The sequence below is a fragment of the Chlorocebus sabaeus genome, chromosome 10 (assembly GCF_047675955.1).
Source record: "Chlorocebus sabaeus isolate Y175 chromosome 10, mChlSab1.0.hap1, whole genome shotgun sequence".
Lineage (NCBI taxonomy): Eukaryota > Metazoa > Chordata > Mammalia > Primates > Cercopithecidae > Chlorocebus > Chlorocebus sabaeus.
In genome coordinates, this window is record NC_132913.1 from 78211892 (window position 1) to 78233810 (window position 21919).

General features: G+C 33.2%; 1 protein-coding gene across 3 annotated transcripts in view; it reads left to right on the forward strand.

The window, feature by feature from the left end:
- Positions 1 to 21919, forward strand: part of GLS (glutaminase) — an 86079-nt gene that overhangs the window by 14080 nt on the left and 50080 nt on the right. For all 3 annotated transcript variants that reach the window (XM_007965667.3, XM_007965664.3, XM_007965665.3), the window contains exons 2-7: positions 256 to 352; positions 708 to 829; positions 5601 to 5730; positions 7341 to 7420; positions 10440 to 10603; positions 16166 to 16224. In XM_007965667.3, coding sequence (XP_007963858.3) covers positions 256 to 352; positions 708 to 829; positions 5601 to 5730; positions 7341 to 7420; positions 10440 to 10603; positions 16166 to 16224 — 652 coding nt within the window. The remainder of the gene's footprint in view (positions 1 to 255; positions 353 to 707; positions 830 to 5600; positions 5731 to 7340; positions 7421 to 10439; positions 10604 to 16165; positions 16225 to 21919) is intronic.

The following is a 21919-nucleotide window of genomic DNA, read 5'->3' on the forward strand; positions in this document are numbered from 1 at the left end:
GATCAGGGTTTCAAAACCTGGGATTAAAAAATATGTGTTAATAATTTTCTTTCTTTTTTTTTTTAAACTTGTTTTTCAGTGTGGTTTATAGTGGTACTGATTTGATTTTGGCAAATCAACTTTTATTATAACTGTAGTCTTGGGTATATCAGCTCAGCTGTAGTCTAGTTCAATGGTTATTTAACAGTGGATTTAGTTAAAATCCATTAGAATGTTCATACAAAGATTAATTTTGTATTCTTTCTACCTCTTTAGTAAAATAAAACAGGGTCTGTTACCTAGCTTGGAAGATTTGCTGTTCTATACAATTGCGGAAGGACAAGAGAAAATACCCGTTCATAAATTTATTACAGTAAGTTTTTATAGTTTTCTATCTTAACTTTAAAAAATCAGTAATAATAAATATATACAGTATTATTGAAATATAGTCTTAAAGGTCGTCTGACATGTAGATTCTGACTGACACTATTTCTCTTATTATGTTTTCAAATTTTTATCATGCTCATTTCAAGGTAATCAGTGAAAGAAAAAGAAAGAAACAATGAGAAACTTGTCCAGAAAGTGGGTAATAGTGACACTAAGATGCCATATTCATGTTCAAGTGTTGGGTAGAAGTTTTTATATACAGGAGTAAAATCTTATAGTTGGTATAAACATATACGTTATTTGCACTATATATTTACAAACTCTTATTTTTTTAAAAACAGGCACTCAAATCTACAGGATTGCGAACGTCTGATCCCAGGTTGAAAGAGTGTATGGATATGTTAAGATTAACTCTTCAAACAACGTCAGATGGTGTCATGCTAGACAAAGATCTTTTTAAAAAGTAAAAGTTTCTGCCAAACCTTTAATGGTGATTTGCTATGCTATACGGTGATTCTGTTTTTAAAACAAAATTGCATCTTTGAAGGCCACTGCTTCCTGTGTAATGGAAAAAGGGAATTTATAAACATCATTTGTTTGAAGAACTTGGTACACATTAGGTTCTATAATACACCAGGCTAAGAGTATTCTTTCTTTAAATCTGTTCTAAGGAAATTTAGCCACTGATGTTTCCAGTTTACAGTACTTGGAGATTGCATTCAGTTTGAGTAGAGCACATCCTTTGTCCTGTCATTGCTTATATTGATCCCCAGTTCATCTACGTGACTTTCAGGCTTTCTCAGCATGGTCTCTAGTTCTTTTCCACAAGGTGATTTAGGTGACATCATAAAATGAGAGGGCTTCAGATAGACCTGTGTTCCTCACATTTACATATCTGCATTGTCTGCTTCTCTCTTCAGACATATTAATACATAGGCTTTTGGCTATTTTCATTTTCTTCAAAACAGTAAAGAACTAAAGGCAACATTGGAGATTAAAGCCTTAAGATGTTCCTGTATTTGCATATATTTATTATTTATCTTCATTAATGTGTTTCTATTAGTTTGATTACTTAAAGATTTAATGGACATGTGTGTAATGGATCCCAAAGAATCAATAGTATTTTAAACTCCTACTGTTTAAGTGGAAAGTAGTATAAAACTGTAAATACTACTATAAGACATTGGCTTTTTCCAGACATGGATCCAAAAAATTTCTACATCTACTTTGAAAGTTTGTTATGTATGGATGTATTTACTTTTGTTTTATTTTTTGGGAGGGGGTTGGGTAATTTGTTCTAGATATCTCCTGGAGTATTAAGTCATCTGAAGGTATAAGTATTTAACTGTATTTCTCTGAAGTTTCCTGGCATGCTGTGAAGCACTGCTGACAGCTTGGGATTCTTATCTTTTCACCAGGAGGTTGTTGGTTCTGTTAGCTGACCTTAAAAGTGTAGACTTTAGGTCTGTGTTGCAGTTGGTGTTAGGAATTTTGACTCTCCAGAACCTGCTTTTTAAGAGACAGAAAAACATCATTTCTAAATTTATTTGTGTCTTTGCAGTAAGGATTATTTTTCGTGTTCATGAGCTATCTGCACAATATTCTGATTAAAGTGCTTTCTGCGGGCATTATTTTGTTGTGTCTGTGAATGAAGTTTGTTAGAGTAATGACAGGTAGATCTATTGATAATCAGTGGGAGAACTGCTTTGGAATTTTAAGTGGAAGCAGTATTTTACACTTTTTTTTATATTGAGACGGAGTCTCACTGTCGCCTAGGCTAGGTGCAGTGACATGATCTTGGCTCACTGCAACCTCTGCCTCCCGGATTCAAGTGATTCTCCCACCTTAGCTTCCCAAGTTGCTGGGATTACAGGTGCCCGCCTGGTTTTTTTGTATTTTTAGTGAGACAGGGTTTCACCATGTTGGCCAGGCTGGTCTCAAACTCCTGACCGCAGGTGATCCGCCCGCTGCGTCCCAAAGTTACACGTTTTTAATACTTGAAAAGATATTTATGTTTTATAAACATGTTGCTGTGTTTAAATATGAAATTAAAAACAATTTAAATCCTTTGATTATTAAGCCAGGGAACTGCAAACATTAAATTTTCTACCTGCAATTATATTAAGAGATAGTAATTACTATTGTTTTAAACACTAATCCAATTTTTAAAAATCTATGCTTGTAATACAGGCAGTTTCTAACTTGACAAATGTTTTATGGTCTATAAGAGCAACCAGTAGAAAAGTACAAGTCTATAGGCATAATTATTTCTCTCTTTATTCTTAGAATGAGGTAGTTCAAAACCTCCATCTATTAACCTTTTAATAGTTTTCAGTCACCTGGAAAGATGATTGCTTCAGAGATGTTCTCTTCTTTTTTTTTTTTTTTTTGAGACGGAGCCTGTATCTGTCGCCCAGGCTGGAGTGCAGTGGTGTGATCTCGACTCACTGCAACCTCCGCCTCCCGGGTTCACTCCATTCTCCTGCGGAGTAGCTGGGACTACAGGCGCCTGCCACAACGCCCGGCTAATTTTTTGTGTTTTTGGTAGAGACGGGGTTTCACTGGGTTAGCCAGGATGGTCTCGATCTCCTGATCTCATGATCCGCCCGCCTTGGCCTCCCAAAGTGCTGGGATTATAGGCGTGAGCCACTGCGCCTGGCCTTCTTTGTTTTCAAATATAAGAAGTTATCTAGTTAGTGTTGCCCGAAATAAACTTCTCCCTTCCCTGCAGCTGGGGAGGAGATGTTAAAACATGGGATTCATTTTTCCCCAGAGAAATAATTTATAAAGTTGCGTAGGTTTGGTTGAAGCAATGTGTTAATATTTTACCTAAAATACATTGTAGATTAATATTTTTAGACTTTTTCGGTAATCTGAGAAACAACTATTATGTGTGACTTTTTTTAACTTGGGAAAATACGTTCTAAGTATACTTTTGGAGTATAACCTGTTTGAAAGTTGGAGACTGCCTGTACCCAGCTTGATAGTAGTCAATTGTTTTTAATGCTAGTAAACCTTAAAACTAATAGAAGTAAAAGTATTTGTGTTGAAAACTAATCCTTTATTTATTCATGCATTTTTAACTTTATAGGTGTTAGAACTATTTCTTTGTATGATCATAATTTTTTGATCTTTTTGTTTTGCAAGAAAGTGAATGGTAGCCTTTCATTTGTGTGTTTGATTTTCTTAAAGATTTCATATTTATTATGTTATTTTACAAATGAAAAATTATTGTTGAGAAATGTCTTGTAAATCATTGTGCATTTCATTAGTTTTTAGTTATAAACACTTAAGGAAAGAAAATGATTATTCCCGGCTTACAGATAAGAAAACTGAACAAAGGACAGAGATAGATATAACTTGCTGAAAAGCATAAGAGTTCATTTTATATGACTTCTAATTTCCTAGTTAGACTCATGGTATCTGTATTAAAATAACTCCCAAGAAAAACCTTACTGTTTGGAATGGTGATCAGTATGCAGTTAGATACCCTCCTGAGAGGCAAGATTGGCTTTGTCACCTGTTAATTTACCAGTGAAGGCTGTTGCAACAGCTTTACCAGCACCTTCTGCTACAGCAGAACATTCATAAAGTTTCACTGAGTGTATAATTTTGTTAATTATAAATCCTTTTAAAGGTGCTGATTAAAATAGTTAAATGGTAGTAGATTAATAATTTAAATTTGTTCAGCAGCTCTCATATTTGCATTTATAACTTCTTGAAAAATGAGGAAGTATATTTGATTTGTTGTAGATATAAATACTGATTTAAGATCAGGAATTCTATTTTTCTTTCCTCTGAGAAAGGTGGTGGTTGATGTATATCTCTTGCAACTCTGATACTTGCAAGTTGGATTTTAGAAGCTTTTTGAAACATTAAAAATAATAAGACAATGGTAACATTTTTGAGATTAACATTGAAACTATCTGAAAATGATTGTTTATTGAAGTAAATATTTCTTAGCTCTAGCGTGTCAGTAATATATAATTTATGGAAATTAGGACTATAATTTTTTAATGTCAATAGGGGGATCCTTATGACTGAAACAGTAGTCATTTCTATTAGGATTTTGTTTTTAAACTGTGCGTTAATTTTATATTGAACAAATGAGTTTATATTATTCTGAATTCTTATTCATAAACTGTGAAACCTGGCTTTTAACTTTAATTTGGTTTCATCTAGAACAACCTAAATTAAAATATTGAGATTTAAAAATTTCTCATTTACTACAGACTAAACAAGAAATACTGAGAGCATCTTACTCTTAAGATTTGTTATTGTTGGTATTATGGCTTAACACCATGGCTAGCAAGTCTTCCTTTATTAATTAAATATTAGTTAAATATTCTATTACTGTGTTATAGAGACTTAAGAAGCTCAGAATATACGATTGGCTGTAATCTATTTGCAAAACTTTTTAAAGGCTACATTAATATACTGATTTTCTGGCTTATTCTTTTTAGCAAAAAGCAGAATACAGTTCAAATTATTAGATTTCAGAATGTCATGCTCTCCCATCCACTTGGTTTACTATGTTTTTAAAATACTTTTTTAACAGTGAAACATTTTTTTTCTGCATTGTATTTACATATCTTATATTAAATAGAATATTGTAATATAACATTTTTGGTGAGTCAAATATAAAATATACTACATATGAAATTTTAATTCAAATTATACATTATTTTTGCAAGCATTTCAACAGACATTTCATTTAAGAGGTAAATTAATCTGACTAAACAAAGTTTATATAATTAAGGAAAAATATGTTAAAATGCAAAATGTTTAATTTTTAAATGAAATGCTATTAATAGCTATATAAGAACTAAGAGATGTATTTCTGAGATTACTTGATAAATAAACAAGATTTCAACCAAGGCAGTCGAATTTTGTTAACCAGATGTCATCATGCTGAATGTTTACCAACTCTGAGTAAGAAGCTTGTTTCAGATGGTCTTAATACTTAAACCTGGTGGAACGCCTTGTCTTTTAGTTTTTGACACAATTTTAGGCACATCTAGATTATTTCTCTTACATGTTGAACAGCTTACAAGCAACTACTTGAAAGACTGCTAGAAGGAAAGAAAATAATATAGAAAGCAAAATTTATGGAGTTTAGTTGTATAAAATGATAAATTTATCTATTAAACAGTGTACTAATTGTTACTATTATTACCAAGTTCTAATATTTGAAAGGTACCCAATTTATTAATTATTTTTCTTACATTCCACAGATGTGTTCAGAGCAACATTGTTTTGTTGACACAAGCCTTTAGAAGAAAGTTTGTCATTCCTGACTTTATGTCTTTTACCTCACACATTGATGAGTTATATGAAAGTGCTAAAAAGCAGTCTGGAGGAAAGGTAATGCTTTTGATGTACATATTTTCATAACCCAATCACTTAATAAATTCAGCTCAATTTGAGGTCTAGAGAGTAAATTGTGTAGTTGCGTTTTGCTAAAGAAAACACTTTAGCTTTGCTTAAGAAATTTAAGTTAAGTGAAGCCACTGGATTTAGTGTTTTTACAATATTTTAAATGTTTAACTTTGTTATTCTGGCTAAAGAGAAATCGAGTAAGATTTTTTTATTTTCAGATGATGGTGATGGATTTTAAAATTTTAATTAATTTAAAAAACCTTATTCAGAATTTCTGCAGACTGATATCCTGCCGTATTAAATGAAATGTTTCTAATTTTTAAAATCCTCTAAATAATACTAGGGACTGTTTGATTTTCATATAGAAAGTTTTTGTTTTCTTTTGTTTTAACTTTGGGTAGCTTTAGTATAATCCAGTTGACCCTGGAACAAAGCAGGGGTTAAGGATGCCAACCCCACACACAGTCAAAAATCTGAGTATAACTTTTGACTCCCTTAAAATTTAACTACTTCTAACTACTGTTACAAGCCTTACCAATAACATAAATAGTCCATTAACACATTTTGTATATTTATTATATACCATATTCTTTTTTTTTTTTTTTTTTTTTTGAGATGGAGTCTGGCTCTGTCGACCAGGCTGGAGTGCAGTGGCGCGATCTTGGATCACTGCAAGCCCTGCCTCTCAGGATCACGCCATTCTCCTACCTCAGCCTCCAGAGCAGCTGAGACTACAGGCGCCCACCATCACGCCCGGCTATTTTTTCTATTTTTAGTAGAGACAGGGTTTCACCGTGTTAGCAGGGATGGTCTCGAACTCCTGACCTTGTGATCCGCCCGCCTTGGCCTCCCAAAGTGCTGGGATTACAGGCGTGAGCCTCCGCGCCCGGCCTATAAACCGTGTTCTTACAATAAAGTGAGAGGATAGAAAATGGTATTGAGAAGATCACAAGGAAAATACATTTACTACTTATTAAGTGGAAGTGGATCACCTTGAAAGTTTTCATTGTCATCATCTTTGTGTTTAGACTGAAGAAGAAGAGGAGGGATTGGTCTTGTGTCTTGGGGGTGGCAGAGGCAGAAAAGAATCTGCATATAAGTGCACTGTTTGAAGTTTGAGTCCGTGTTTAAGATTCAACTGTGTAACAACTTCAGTGTAAATACTTCTTACTTATTTTTAAGTACTTGATTCCTAATGTCTTAGTGAAACCCTACTAGCACCCATGACTCTGATTAAATAATTTTTTTACTTTTTTCCTGCTTAAAAAACAAACAAAAAAAGACAGTTCAAGTTCCTCTGCCAGACTCTCCTGCTAAACATGGGAAAGAAAGAATGCATTAGAAAGAAAGAATGCATTGGAAAACAATAAATAATAGAGACTGAGAGAAGTCACTTTAGATCTCGTAATTCTCAATTCTGTTTTGCCTTTAGTTTTCATGAGCATTGTTATAGAAGATAGACTATGAAGCCACTGAGTGTTGTAAAATAACTAGTCATAGGTAGAAGGTAAATGAGATAAGAAATTTGTTGGTGGAAGAAAATATATTATTTGCCAATATTATATCTATTCGTTTCTTTCCAATCTTTTGGATAGGTTGCAGATTATATTCCTCAACTGGCCAAATTCAGTCCTGATTTGTGGGGTGTGTCTGTTTGTACAGTAGATGGACAGAGGTAAGTTTATTTCAAATTCATGAAAACGAACTCTAAGCCTTAACTTTTGTATAATGGTGAAAATGACATGGAGAAGATCATCTTTTATAACGGAAATTGACTAATTTCCTAACAGGACATAATTTCAAAAGGTAAATTTAGATTTTAATTTAAGTTTTAAAAACTCAACTGAAACAGTAACATTATATTAAGTTTTATATCTATTTTAGTCACAGTTGTAGTCTCACTTTTTGAGTATTATTCAAATACCTGCAGTTACCAATTTGTTTCAGAAAAGCAGACTTGTCAAAACATGACACTGTTCTCTAATGAACTGACCAGTAATAAAATTAGTCCCTATTTCTCAACTTAACATTGGTAACCCATCTGTCATCGTCTTTGTTCCTTGTGTTCCTGATATAATTAGCATGAGAATTAAGACAGTGCAACATAAAGTATCCCATTATTCATTGGTTTATTTGCAAAGTTAAAAGTCAGTTGAAAACATGTAGGATTTCATGAAGTCCATGAAAGCAGCATTTGGGAATTGCTTACATTGCAGGCACAGCTGCTGACAGATGAGGAACTTGCAGAATTATAAAAAGGATAGTGATGTGAGGGCACTTTAAAGAGAATGATTTGATTTAAAAATCAAAGAATTAAGAGAGGCCCTTGGAAAATGGTAAAGTTCTAGAATATTTTTTCAAGAATGACACTGTTCATTGTGCTGGGAATTAGACATAAAGATTATTATCACCTTATAATTTGGTTTTATCAGAAAATTATGCCAAAGAGAAAAATCAGTATTCTTTTTTCACTCGTTTAAAGACTTAGCTCAGAGATGTATTCCTTTGTTTTTTGTTTTTTTATTAAAGTATTTCTGTTTTGTTAAAATATAACTTACATAAGATGTATAACTTGTAAGTGAATACAGCTTGAAAGCTTTATATCAGAGTTGTAATTTTACCTAAATTTTGTTAAAACTACCAAAAGTCATTTAACCTAGTAATTTTAGATTTTACTTTTCAAGATAATGTTGCAATTAAAAACTTTTTTTCCATTTATGAAAATTTGATCTTTTATGTTGCCCAGTCTAATTTTGAACTCTTGGCCTCAAGCAATCTTCCTGCCTTGGTGCTGGGATTATAGGCATAAGTCTCTGCCCCTAGCCAAAAATTTGTGACTCTTAAGGACCTTCATTTTAGGTGATTTTAATTTTTTTTTACTAATTATCCTCAAGTACTTACAATAAAAAATATATGGGTTAGCCCATTAATTTTGAAAGTAAGGAATCTGAGGCCCATAGTTGACATGATATTGGCAAAGGTGAAATGAACACCTGGATCTCTTAACTTCTAGTCTATTTTTTCTTACATTATTATATGCTTTTATCGTCATTTGGGTCTGTAAAATGTACTGAGCAGTCACCATGTGTTGAATTAAATGTTGTGTGCTATGAAGGGACACAATGAAATGAAAAGACGTGGTGGCTTTAACCATGAAGCAAATTCCAGTAGGGAATGGTATTCCTGTTTTTGCATTTTAGGAAATAATCAAGAAATGGAAGTCTTTGAATTTGAAGGAAATTATTATCATGTAATATTGAATATGATTTTTCTCTTCTTAAACATTCTCTATGTCTCTTAGTTTTTTTATCTAGAGAATTCAAAAAGTTGACTTCAGAACTAGAACATATGTATTTTTAAATCCAAAGGTAATAAGACAAGCTTTTAATCATTTTTTAGAATGATTGTCAAGTTTGAAGTTATAATCTTACATAGTATAACTATATAGTTTAAGGTTATAGTTACACATGAATAAATTTGATAGGAAAAGTATTCTTTTGGTATTTATACATACGTATTTATATTCTGTAGTACACTCAGAAGTGAGGTGGGTATGCATTCCTGTTTGACCTCTGATGTGTCTGTCACCCTCTGCTTCGGGTGGTTATTAATATAGTGCCCAGTTTAACTATGAATGACTTTCACTATGAGTGAATGCCTGTGATGTGTTGGGACATTGTTCAGGGAACCTGGGATATATCAGTAAGTAAATCAAAGATCTCTGCCTTTGTGAAGCTTACATTATAATTGGGTTGGCCAGAACTTTTTCATTCCCAAATCTTTTCTCTACTTCAAGTACTTCTCAGTTTGGTAGTAATATAAAGCTTTCTTTTTGCTCTGTTATTTATCTCCATGGTAATGATGACTGCCTACTGAACTTAGTGCCAGCTGTGTCAGGTTTATAAAACTGGATGCTTTTTCTTTTAATGGGGCCAGGATTGTGAGTGGATGTGGCTTGTAAGATGAGGCATTTGTAGACAGGGTCTCAGAAAATAGTATTGAATCTAAACTGAGCTCTGTTTAACTTTTTAACCATGGTTTAGTCACAGCATACAGCTATGAATTGAAAAAAAAAGGTGAATAATTTCTAAAAGGGCTAGTTTATTTTATGTGATTGAATACATGTGGGAGTAAGGAGGAGCGTACTCTTACTCTCTTGCCCTCAGAGGAAAATTTCCACATTACATATTTATTACCTACTTTAAAACCATTATTCTGTTATGTGAATACTTTTATGCTTTTGCTTTTTTTCACAGTATTTCTCTTAAACATAGGTCAGTTCTGTATGCATGGGGTCTGCACCCATGGATACATGGGTCATTATTCCCTAAATAATACAGTACAACTGTTTATATGGCATTTACGTTGTATTTGGTATTATAAGTAATCTACAGATGATTTAAAACACATGGGAAGATGTGTGTAGGTTATATGCAAATGCTCTATCATTTTATATAAGGGACTTGAGTGTCCATGGAGTTTGGTATCACAGAGATTCCTGGAATCCATCTCCCACAGATATCAAAGGATGACTGTACTTAAATTTATTCTCTAATTTTGACATAAACTTGTGGTTGAATTATGGGAAAATTTTTGTTGGAATTGGAATTAACATGTAAAAAGAATAATTCCAACTATGCAGTTTACATTTTTTTCCCAGTTGATGTTATTTTTAAAAATCTCCTTTTAAATAGGCATTCTATTGGAGATACCAAAGTTCCCTTCTGTCTTCAGTCCTGTGTAAAACCTTTGAAATATGCCATTGCTGTTAATGATCTTGGAACTGAATATGTGCATCGATATGTTGGAAAAGAGCCGAGTGGACTAAGATTCAACAAACTATTTTTGAATGAAGATGGTAAGAATTACATGAACATTGGTTGAAAAAAGAAATGTCTCATTTTCCTATGTCAATCTAAGTCGTTTTAAACATTTTTTTATTAAAATTAGAAGTATTAATATTTGTCGTGTGATTTCTATACAATCCATTGGGAGAGTTTCATCACCTGCTTTTAAAAATGATTATTTTAGGCATCTCATGCCACTGGGAAGTGGGCTAGGGAGAATATGAACTTCTCTTCATAACCACCTTTAGGGAAATAGAGTGAAATCTCAAAATGCCTGAGATTTGCTTTAAAATAGTTTAGTTAAGGCAGCTGGGAGTGCTGGGTGTGATTATTACTACATGTTGGTAATTATCGCAGCTAAATGATGGGTACGTGGGTGTTCGTGTATTTTTCTCTCTACTTTATTATGTTGTGTATAGTATTTGAAAGTTTTATTGTGGCCCTGGTTGAGATAGTGAGGATTATTATTTTTTAGTGAGTGTTTTTACTTTTTCTCCTTATAACATTAAAAAATTTGAAAAATGCTTTGTGTTTAATGCTTGAATAACAAATCTTATGACTTTACAGGAATTCAAAAGAAAAGGGGAGGACAAAAGTAGTTAGTTTGATCTGATAGAGATTTTAAGTCTAAACATCATTTAGCTGAGTGCAAACTAAGTTAAACTATTCCCATGGTTTGGTTTCTGTTTTTTAATCTTTGAAGCATATGCTGTGTTTCTGATTGATGAGTTAAGATACAGAATTGAAGAAAGTGAGAGTGAAGGTTGTAGTAATGGCTGTGAGAGATACACTTTTATACTTTTTTCTTTCTGCTGTATAAAAAATGAAATGTGCCTTATACTCATTATTTTATTAGTTTGTAAGATGAAGTCGTGAGACTAGTATTTTCTTATGTTTCTCATCCTATTTATTCTGAGAGCAATTACATTTTCTTTCCCATTTTACCATAACCTTTTTATTCTGATGCTACATTTGGTTTTATGGACATTACCATAAATTAACAACTTTGATAAGGACATCATATGCAGAAGCACTTTATTTACTAAGCTCGTTGACATCTAGATTTAATATTGAAAGAGTTAATACTGTTATTCTAAAAATATCAAATATTTTAAAAGAAAAATTTAATACTTTCCATGAACAACAAAGGAGAGTAGATGTGTCTAGTGAATTGATTGAGGAAGATACTTAAGAAAAAGAAAACAAATACAGTAATTTGAATGTTTAGAAGATTTCAGAAACAAAAAAAAAGCAAATAAAATGGGCTTGGAGCAAATGAACTTAACAGTGTAAGTAATGAATTTTTTTGCCATGTATATTTATGGTTTTAGAAATGAATTATTGATCCTGTATTCTATATAAGAAAAAAATAAATCGGGAATTTAGAATTGTTTATAATAAGAATGAAACATAAAGTTTAACAAGAGATTTTGCCTCGATATTCATAGACGTTTTCTAAGCCTGAGCCAACACCATGAGTCTTGAAAGTAATGGTAAGGCTGGGCGCGGTGGCTCACGCCTGTAATCCCAGCACTTTGGGAGGCCGAGGCTGGCGGATCATGAGGTCAAGAGTTCGAGACCAGCCTGACCAACATAGTGAAACCCCGTCTCTACTGAAAATACAAAAGTTAGCTGGGCGTAGTGGCGTGCGCCTGTAATCCCAGCTACTTGGGAGGCTGGGGCAGGAGAATCGCTTGAACCTGGGAGGCAGAGGTTGCAGTGAGCCGATATGGCACCACTGCATTCCAGCGTGGGCGACAGGGCGAGACTCCGTCTCAAAAAAAAAAAAAAAAAAAAAAAGTAACGGTAAATACAGGCTTTACTATATTATACCTTCCTGAATTCTTATTAGAGCCTGTGCTCTTGAATCCTGATTTAGTTTAGCCCCAGCAAAAACAATTTGAAGATCTCGTTCATATTTAAAATTGCAAGGGTAGATTTTTGGTGAAACCATACACTTTTTGTGTGTGTATGTATATATATGTATATCTAAAATAAATTTTTTAAAAATAAAAATATTAATGTTATACTAGCTTTGTAAGATTGTGATGATTTATTAAGACTAATAGGGATATAGTGCATAGATAAATTGTAGTAGTTTTTTGTAACAGTAGGTTTTTTAAATTTGTTTGTTTGTTTTTGTTTGAGACGGCGTTTCGCTTTTGTTGCCCAGGCTGGAGTACAATGGCGCGATCTCGACTCACCTCAACCTCTGCCTCCTGGGTTCAAGCGATTCTCCTGCCTCAACCTCCCGAGTAGCTGGGATTACAGGCATGCGCCACCACCCTGGCTAATTTTGTAGTTTTGGTAGAGATGGGGTTTCTCCATGTTGGTCAGGCTGGTCGCGAACTCCCAACCTCAGGTGATCTGCCCGCCTCGGCCTCCCAGAGTGCTGGGATTACAGACGTGAGCCACTGCGCCCGGCAGTAACAGTAGTTTTAAAATGTTTGCAGCATAGAAAGTTTTGGTAGGAGGTGGCTGATATCTTTTATCATTATCAGTGAGCAAACAAGTTACTTTATGGAAATGTCAGTTTTGCAAACTACCATCTCCCAGGGAAGTCTTCTTTTTCTACCTTATAGTGATCAGGTTAATCAACAAATTATTTATATAGCTTTCCTTGTCTGTATTGTTAACAGCTCTGGAGGGTACATGGGCCTTGGTTCTTGGAATAACTTTTCTGACTACAGGATACAGAAGACAGTTACATATTTCTAATACATGATGGGAGAAGACATACTTAAGCATCGAATACTGTTAATTGTATTATCTTACAAGTATGTAATTGACAGGTGCCAAAATATATGTGCTGATTATATGTATGGAGGATTGAGAAAGAAGAGGAGTTGAGTTAATTTACATGAGGATGACAGGTCTGAATTGATAGGATGAATTTAGGATGGTTGGGAAGAATGTGAGAGGGCACTGCACATTTTTTCCAACCATCCACAATGGGCACTGCACATTCTTTGCAACCGTATATATCCCAACCAGATAGAGAATATTTTCTCTATATCTAGAGAATATATTGTAAACGTGTGTAATGTCAGATAATTGAGTTTAACTCCAGTTTTTACTTGGCACTGTAAAATTCCAATATAATACCTAAAATATAAATATCCAAATTAAATTGGAAACCCTCTTTAATATTTTTTGTTCTTTAGTATATGTATTAGCAAACTTTGACTCAGCTTGACCTGTGAACAAAACCCTTGTAAAGTTCATATGCTTAGCAGCTTGAAGAGCTTCTTTTGATATAATATGAAAGAATGCTGTGTATTTTATTGCCTTTGGGGAAAATAAATACTTGTTAAAATCGATCAGTATTTTTGCATTATAGTTTAAAACATGTCCGTAAATTTCAGGTGTCACCCATGTCCATTTTGTTAGTATAACATGCTCTGGTATCTCATTACTTTAAATGATAGCCTGCCTTTATTAGTGTCATAGGTTATTTCTGCCATTCATAAGTATTTTTAAATTAAAAATTCTAAATTAAACCCATCAACTCCATCTTACCTTAAGACAGAGCAGGATACAAGAAAATTTCACAGTCATAGGTCTTAGACCGAGGTTTTATACCGCAGTTAGGCTGGTGTTGTGTTACATTCTCTCTGGCGGGTTTCCAGATGTTCAGATGTCTGGCTTTTGAGCCAAAGGCAGAGTGAGCAATTACGTATGTCTGAAAATTGGGCTGTCATGCCATAAAATGATTTAGTGTTCTTTAAACATCTTGAGTGTAATTTATGTAGCATTTGCAGAGTATTTATCATTTGGAAAATATTTAATACTCACGTTTATGTGATACCGTTTGGAATACATAGATTAGCAGCCTTCTAGGACTGTAGAGTCTAGGCCTGATAATGTCAAAAGCTCTGAAATGACAGATAATGAACATCCATACAAATAAAAGTATAAAGTAATTTAACACAATCTGATTTCTAAGTTCTTCTTTTCTCTCTACGTGGGTTTTTCTTTCAGGTAGATAATATTTGGAACATTTTTAGGTTTTGGCCCCCTCATGCCACATAGTATTCTTCTGGAACAGCAAGTGTTCTCATTTTATGTGTTCTCAGAAAAATCAAACTTCTCTTAGTATAATTTGGAATAGGCAAATCTTGATTGTAATAATCAGATATAGCACAAAGATTTTATTTTAACTTTTGGAACTGGGCATTATGAATACACCCAAAATGTATAATTTTTTTCTTTTTATTTACTTTTAATTGACAGATAAAAATTGTGTATATGGTGTACAACATAGTGATTTGAAATATATATGCATTGTGGAATGGATAAATCAAAGTAACATACGTTACTTCGTATATTTATTTGTAATTAGAAGACAAAGTATGCTTTCTTAACAATTTTCAATATGTAATTTTCAAGTACATATAATACTTGTTATTAACTACATCATGTTATAAAATAGATCTCTTGAACTTATTTCTCCTGTGTAACTGAAATTATGTATCCTTTGACCAACATCTGGCAATCCCTTCTCCCCCCCTCCCCCACTTCTGGTAACCACCAGGTAGATAGATTAAGACATTGAGGTTTGCTTGTAAATAGATGTTTTCACTGTCCCCAACAGTTTCGTTTTTGGCGTTTATGTCATGCAGTGAATGAGAATATAATCAGTTGAGTTTTTACATTCTTGTTTATTATAAGAATTAGGAGAACTTTGGGAGGCCGAGACAGGCAGATCACGAGGTCAGGAGATCGAGACCATCCTGGCTAACACGGTGAAACCCCGTCTCTACTAAAAAAAAAATACAAAAAACTAGCCGGGTAAGGTGGCGGGCGCCTGTAGTCCCAGCTGCTCGGGAGGCTGAGGCAGGAGAATGGCGTGAACCCGGGAGGCGGAGCTTGCAGTGAGCTGAGATCCGGCCACTGCACTCCAGCCTGGGCAACAGAGTGAGCCTCCGTCTCAAAAAAAAAAAAAAAAAAAGAGAAGAAATAGGAGTTTGGAAGAATGTAAAGTTTTAAGTAACTTTAAAATTATATAAGAAATACAAATATACCTCTATTGTCAGGAAATATAGAAAACCTAAAAATATCCCCTATAGGCTGTGCATGGTGGCTCATGCCTATAATCCCAGCACTTTGGGAGGCCAAGGCGGGAGGGTTGCTTGAGTCCTGGAGTTTGAGTCCAGCCTGGGCAACATAGGGAGATGCTGTCTCTGTGGAAAATAAAACATGAGCCAGGTGTGGTCTGTGCCTGTGGTCCCGGCTTCTTTGGAGTCTGAGGCTGGAGGATCACTGGAGCCTGGGAGGCCAAGGCTTCAGTGAGCCATGATTGTGCCACTGCCCTTCAGCCTGGGTGATAGTCTGAAACTTTGGCTCTTAAAAAAAAAAATCCCTTATAATTTTATTATTCTATGTAAATCACTTGTTTGTGTTTTTAAATCCTTCTGTGTATGTACTTGTGTATAAAAATAAAAATAAAGCGCTTAGAAAAAAGCAAAATTGAGTTTACGTTAGCTGTGCTTTTTCCAAGGTTATTTTTAATATATAATATTACTCAAGTGCTTAAGTATTTGAAATAATGGTATTGCTTTTATATTTTATAGATAAACCACATAATCCTATGGTAAATGCTGGAGCAATTGTTGTGACTTCACTAATAAAGGTAAAATGTTGATGTTGCATTTTAACCTAGTAAACTTTTTTTTTAATAGCTAAGGCATAAAGATGAATCTGGGATTATTTATGTAGAATTGTGAAAAATTTTCTCTTGGTGTTAAGAAATTGTCTTATGGTATAGAGTTAGGATCTTTATTTCAAAATGAATGATGTAGTCATTTTAAGGCAAAATTAAAAACAGATGACTCATTGTAAATTCCAACAATTATTTACTCTTGACTTGAAGATTTGGAAAATATTTAAAGTCTGCTGAATAAAGGCAGAGAGGCCTTTTTTTTTTTTTTTTAAAGTTTTGGTAATTTTCCTTTCATTTCCTTTTGAGTCTTCTAGAATAAACAGTTTTAAGTAGAATTAAAGGCATTTTACTGCATATTTGTTACTAGTATATGTAGGAACAAATGTTCTAGTACTTAAGACAATCTACATTTACCCTCGAATTTTCTCAAGTCTTTGATACTCTCATGAGCTGAAATCACAATTTTTATTGGAACTTGTTTCATTTGGTTTTACTTGAATCATGCCATAATTAAAACAATTAAATAAGGTTTATTCCAATTAAGTTATATTTTCTTATGCTTTGAAATTTGCATTGTGAGGGTTTTTTTTTTTTTTTTTTTTTTTTTTTTTTTTTAGTGTTTGGTTTGCCTTAATAATTGGAAGATCTAGTATTTGAAAATAAGTATTTGAAAATGGTTCTTGTGTAATAGATTTTTAAATCTATCACACGATTTTAGATGCTTCAGATTTTTAATTTCTAATTATAAATTTTATTTATATTTAAATAAATTTTATTTATGTTTGGAACATTTGTATACTTCTTTGGTAAATCTGTGCCTATCTATTCCAAGTTAGAGGAAAGCGTAACTACATGGCTTTGTAAATGCTTTACCGTGGATGAGGTACCCTGGTTACATGAAGGATATTTGAGTATAAATTATACCCTTGGCCCAGTTCACAAAACTTCATCTAATTTGTATGCTAGAAATCCTTTAAGAGTTTTATATCTGTGAGAAAAAGCTTTTAAAATAGAAGGCTAGTATCTTAAGAATCTGTGTTTACTTGTTACTTCAAGGCAAATTCTTTGAAAGTATTGGCCCATTTGATTCTTAGAACTCTAATGAAGTAGATGTTATAGCCAAGTGTTTTTAAAATGTAACTAATTGTAATAGGCTATGGAGAAAGCTGTCAGTTTGAGGTGAAAGAAACTTGACAATGCGATTATTTGCAAGGCACATTCCCACCTTTAGGTAGCTTACTTCGTAGTATGGGATATGCAAAAGTAAATGGATCCTTATAAGAAAATCAGTAAATGCTGTGATGAGAGAAAAGCCTCATTAATAATTGCTTAGATTTGAACAAGTAACTTAAATTAGAAATAAGGAAAGTTACTATAAGCTTGATGAGAAAAACACCAAAATTGTTTCTTCCCAGAAAAATACCCACATACCATAATTTTACGTAAACTTCCAGGTGTTCACTACTGTTGGAGGCTGATCCATGGATCCTAGTTTAAGAACTCTTAAACTGGAGAGAAATTAACATACACTACGCATAGTCTCAAAAAGGGGTTTATGTAAATAATTAATAGAAGACTTCCTTAACTGCACATAGTTAAAAATCTTTCATTTAATGATTCATGGGTTTAACAGACTACACTGAAATGCTGCATGTGGGAGTTGCACATCTGGTTATCATATCACACTATCATTTCATTAGTTTCACTTGCCATGTTTAGTCATGAGCCATAAACTATATATTAAGTTACATTTTAGTATGAGCGATTAGAAACAAAGTTAAAAGATGCGTACAACGTAAGTGTGGTTGAGTGTTCAACAGTGCAAAAATTTAATTGAGTCATCTTGTACCTACAAATTTGATCAGTAGTTTTCATAAAAATTTAAATCTATTGGCAAAGTTGGAAATGAGGCTTCAGGGTATGGTTTATATTTAAGGTCACTTTCTCCTGAGTTTTTGTTTTGTTTTTAGCATGTGTTTCTCAAGTGTTTTTTTTTAAGTGAAGTTCATAACAAATCTTGGAGAGGAAAGCCTGATGTAACCCTATGTAAAATTGAATGCCCCATAATGTGTAATATTTTTCTTAAGATCTTTTAGGGAGAGGATTAAATTCATATAAATATCTATAATGTGATCTCTGCAAATTGTATGATCACATTGTATTTATAAATTGGTATTGGTTTGAAATTTAGGTAATAAAACCATAGCCAAAAGGGCTTAAACATTGTCAGACACAGTTCTCTTACTTTATAGAACTGAGGAAACTGAGAACCTGGCAAGGTTGTAACAGCAGTAGAATTGGACTTGAACTAAATCTCCTGATATTCAATTTGCTGTTCATTACAATTCACTCCGCCATATTTAACCTAGGTGTTTGCTATTTCTCTTGATGACCTCTTTAATTTTAATTAGCATAGTTATATTGTCCAAAATGCAGAAGTACTATTTTCTTAATTTGAACTAGTTCAAATGATAGCAATTTATTGGTTTAAAAGTTGTATCTCATTTGATAGCAAATGTTATGTAGTCATTCTTTGGACATTAGTCAGTAAAAAAACAGGCCCTTTTCCAAGGTGCTTGCATCTGAGTATCCAGCGCCACGGATACTTCGCCATGGCTGCTAGAGGTGAATTCTGTTTTTAGCTCTTTTAATTGATGACCTTAAGACTATTTGTGATTTTTTTTTTCTTTCAAAATTCAAGAATTTATCATGGTGCCATTAAAATCATTTTCTTCATGTTACTCCCCCACCCCAAAATTAAGTAGAGTCTTTAGTAAGACTCTTGATTTCATAATTTTGTAGTGTTGATATTTTTTCCTTGTAGGATTGGTGGTGATCCTCAGGAAATGGGGGAAGAGGCAGAGCAAATGTTCAAAAGGATTAGCAGATTGTGGAAAAAAGGAGAATTTGGACAGAAGGAGCCTGTTGCATAAATTCTTAACTACTAAGCTTATAGGAAAACTACAATATTTAAAATTTTAAACAAAGCTATATAGGTAAATACCTTTTTAAAAACAAATGTAATTTTTTACTTAAAATGCACATGATTTTTAAAATCATAAGGGTATATATACTTCCTCTCTTCTTCTCTGTGGTAGCTACTAACTTTAAAGGAATACTTTTTGTTGTAATCTGTTTTATTTGGGGTGGTGATAATGTGTGATTGCTTGATTAAAAGGAAAGAATAAAAATAAATTTGAAAGGAACATTTAGTTTTATATGACATAGCAGTATCCTTACTTTTTTTTTTTTTTGTCTTTTCACTCGTAAAAATTTCACCTAGTTTTAGTTTAAAAGTTAAGATCTGGTGATTACTTAAGGGTTAAGATAGGAAAATGAGGACAACATGCTGCAAAATAATTGCCACACAATGCTTTTTCATGTTAGAAATAGTAAAAGTTACACTGTCTTCTATGTTTTTACTTCTAGAGTTTTTTGTTTTTTGGTTTTTAGAGACAAGGTGTCTCTCTGTTGCCCAGTCTAAGTGCAGTGATATAGTCATAGCCCACTGTAGCCTCAAACTCCTGTGCTCAAGTGATCCTGCCACCTCAGGCTCCAGAGTAGCTGAGACCACAGGCACATGCCACCATGCAGGGCTAATTCTTTTTTTTTTTTTTTTTTTGAGACGAAGTCTCGCTCTGTTACCCAGGCTGGAGTGCAGTGGCCGGATCTCAGCTCACTGCAACCTCCACCTCCCGGGTTTACGCCATTCTCAGCAGGGCTAATTCTTTATAAAGATGGGGTCTTGCCATGTTCCCCAGGCTGGTCCCCAACTCCTGGCCTAACGTGATCCTCCCAGTTTGGCCTCCCGAAATGCTGGGATGACAGGCATGAGCCATTCTACTTGGCATGCCTCATTCTAGTGGTAGTTTCCAGTTTTTGTCATTTAAAGAAGCTCAATTTTCTTTTTAATCAAAAGTATTTTTGAATTTAAAAAAATTTTTTTTTTTCTTTAAATAATTTGTAATTATACTCATTGAAAATCAAGACAAGCTTAGTTAATGTGTATGTAATGTTCAATTTGGTCATGTTAGCAATAGCCTGTTAGGTATGCTTATAAGACATGCTTTGCTTATAAGAGTGGTTTGTGACTCTGAGAGTAATGCATAATGCCTTGGACTGGCAACATTCAGAAGACAGGATTATATTGGTTTATTTACTTCACGTTTATATCAGTTTATGCTTTAGTTTTTTTTTTTTTTTAAGTGAAAGGTAGAGCATTTATTATCAACTAAAAATTGTTCTTTTAACTTTATTTTTAGGGTTAATCTATGAAAATACTAGATCTAGAAAAACATTCTTTTTTACCTGGAGTGTCTTATTTTTTATTTTACTAATACTCTTTAGCTTTAAACCATTTTCAATCATAAGATTAAATTAAAAATATTTCATAAAATCATTTTTAGTTACCTCTTTTTGCTTTTTCCTTTGTGATGTCTAATTTTTAATTGGCTTGCACCTCCATACTTTATGAATGGAAACAAGTGCGATACTTACAAAATAACTCTGATTGATGTATTGACTTTAAATGAGCCATTTTAGCATTAAATTTATTGACAGATGTCCTTGTTAACAGTATTTTTCACCTGTGTTGTAAAGTATAATACATGAATCAATTCATAAATATGTTATAAACTGTATAAAAACACTGCAATATAGTTACATTAATTTTTTAATAGATAGTTAAAACTCAGTGGTGCTTTATCAAATTTTCATTCATATAGTATTTTCCAAAGGAATGTAAATTCTGTAACTTGACAGGCATATTTATAGAAAAATTTGTATAGTTTTTTAGTATCAGGATCTGGTTACCCTTTTCAAACAACCCATATGGGTTTGTTTTTTTAAAATCATTTAGTGAGTGGATTAGAAATTTTGGTAAGTATATTCCAATTTGGTTTATTTAAAAAATGTTTCTACTGTATTTACTACAAATGATTATAACTTTTTCAAAAATAATACAGTATCTAATAATGCTCATACAGTGATCTTCCAACTGGGATAAACATATCTTTGGATTCCATACTTGGAATTCTTTCCAAGGAATACTGGGGAATTGATAGTTTTAAGATAAGTCAGTTTCAAAATCTGTTTCTATATGCACCTTTTAAAAAATTAATCTGCCTTTAGTCCGGGTGTCCTCCCATTTTCCAAAAGAAAGACATAGTTCTCATGTCTTTCAAATTTTAGTACAGTGCACAGCTTCAGGTTGTAAAAACCTCAGCCCACCAGCAAAAGAGGACATTTTGAAATATTAGAGTCAGTGTTGTTAAGGAAGGTGAACCATTGTAATTACTGGTAATAAGTCATGTTGTATACTAGGTAGTTCTTTGGTTTCAACAAAATCGAAAGAGAATCTAAGTTGTCAGTAAATAAGAGCATTAGCACAATTTTTGAGGATAGAGTACTGTATGACTTTTGGCATGTAATGAGCTGGAGGCATGTAAAGAACTGAGTAACACTGCTATAATAAAACTTTTAAAATTTCAGTGTACTTATCTATTATAAGCAAAGTTTCTTAATTCACACGTCTGTAAAAATTAAAAATAGGAAGAGAATTAGTCATGAGTTCATTCTAGCAATAGAAGATATCCACTGATACATGAACTAAAAATCAATGACTGTTTCAAATGGGAAAGAAAAATGCTCAAAAGGAAAATCTTGC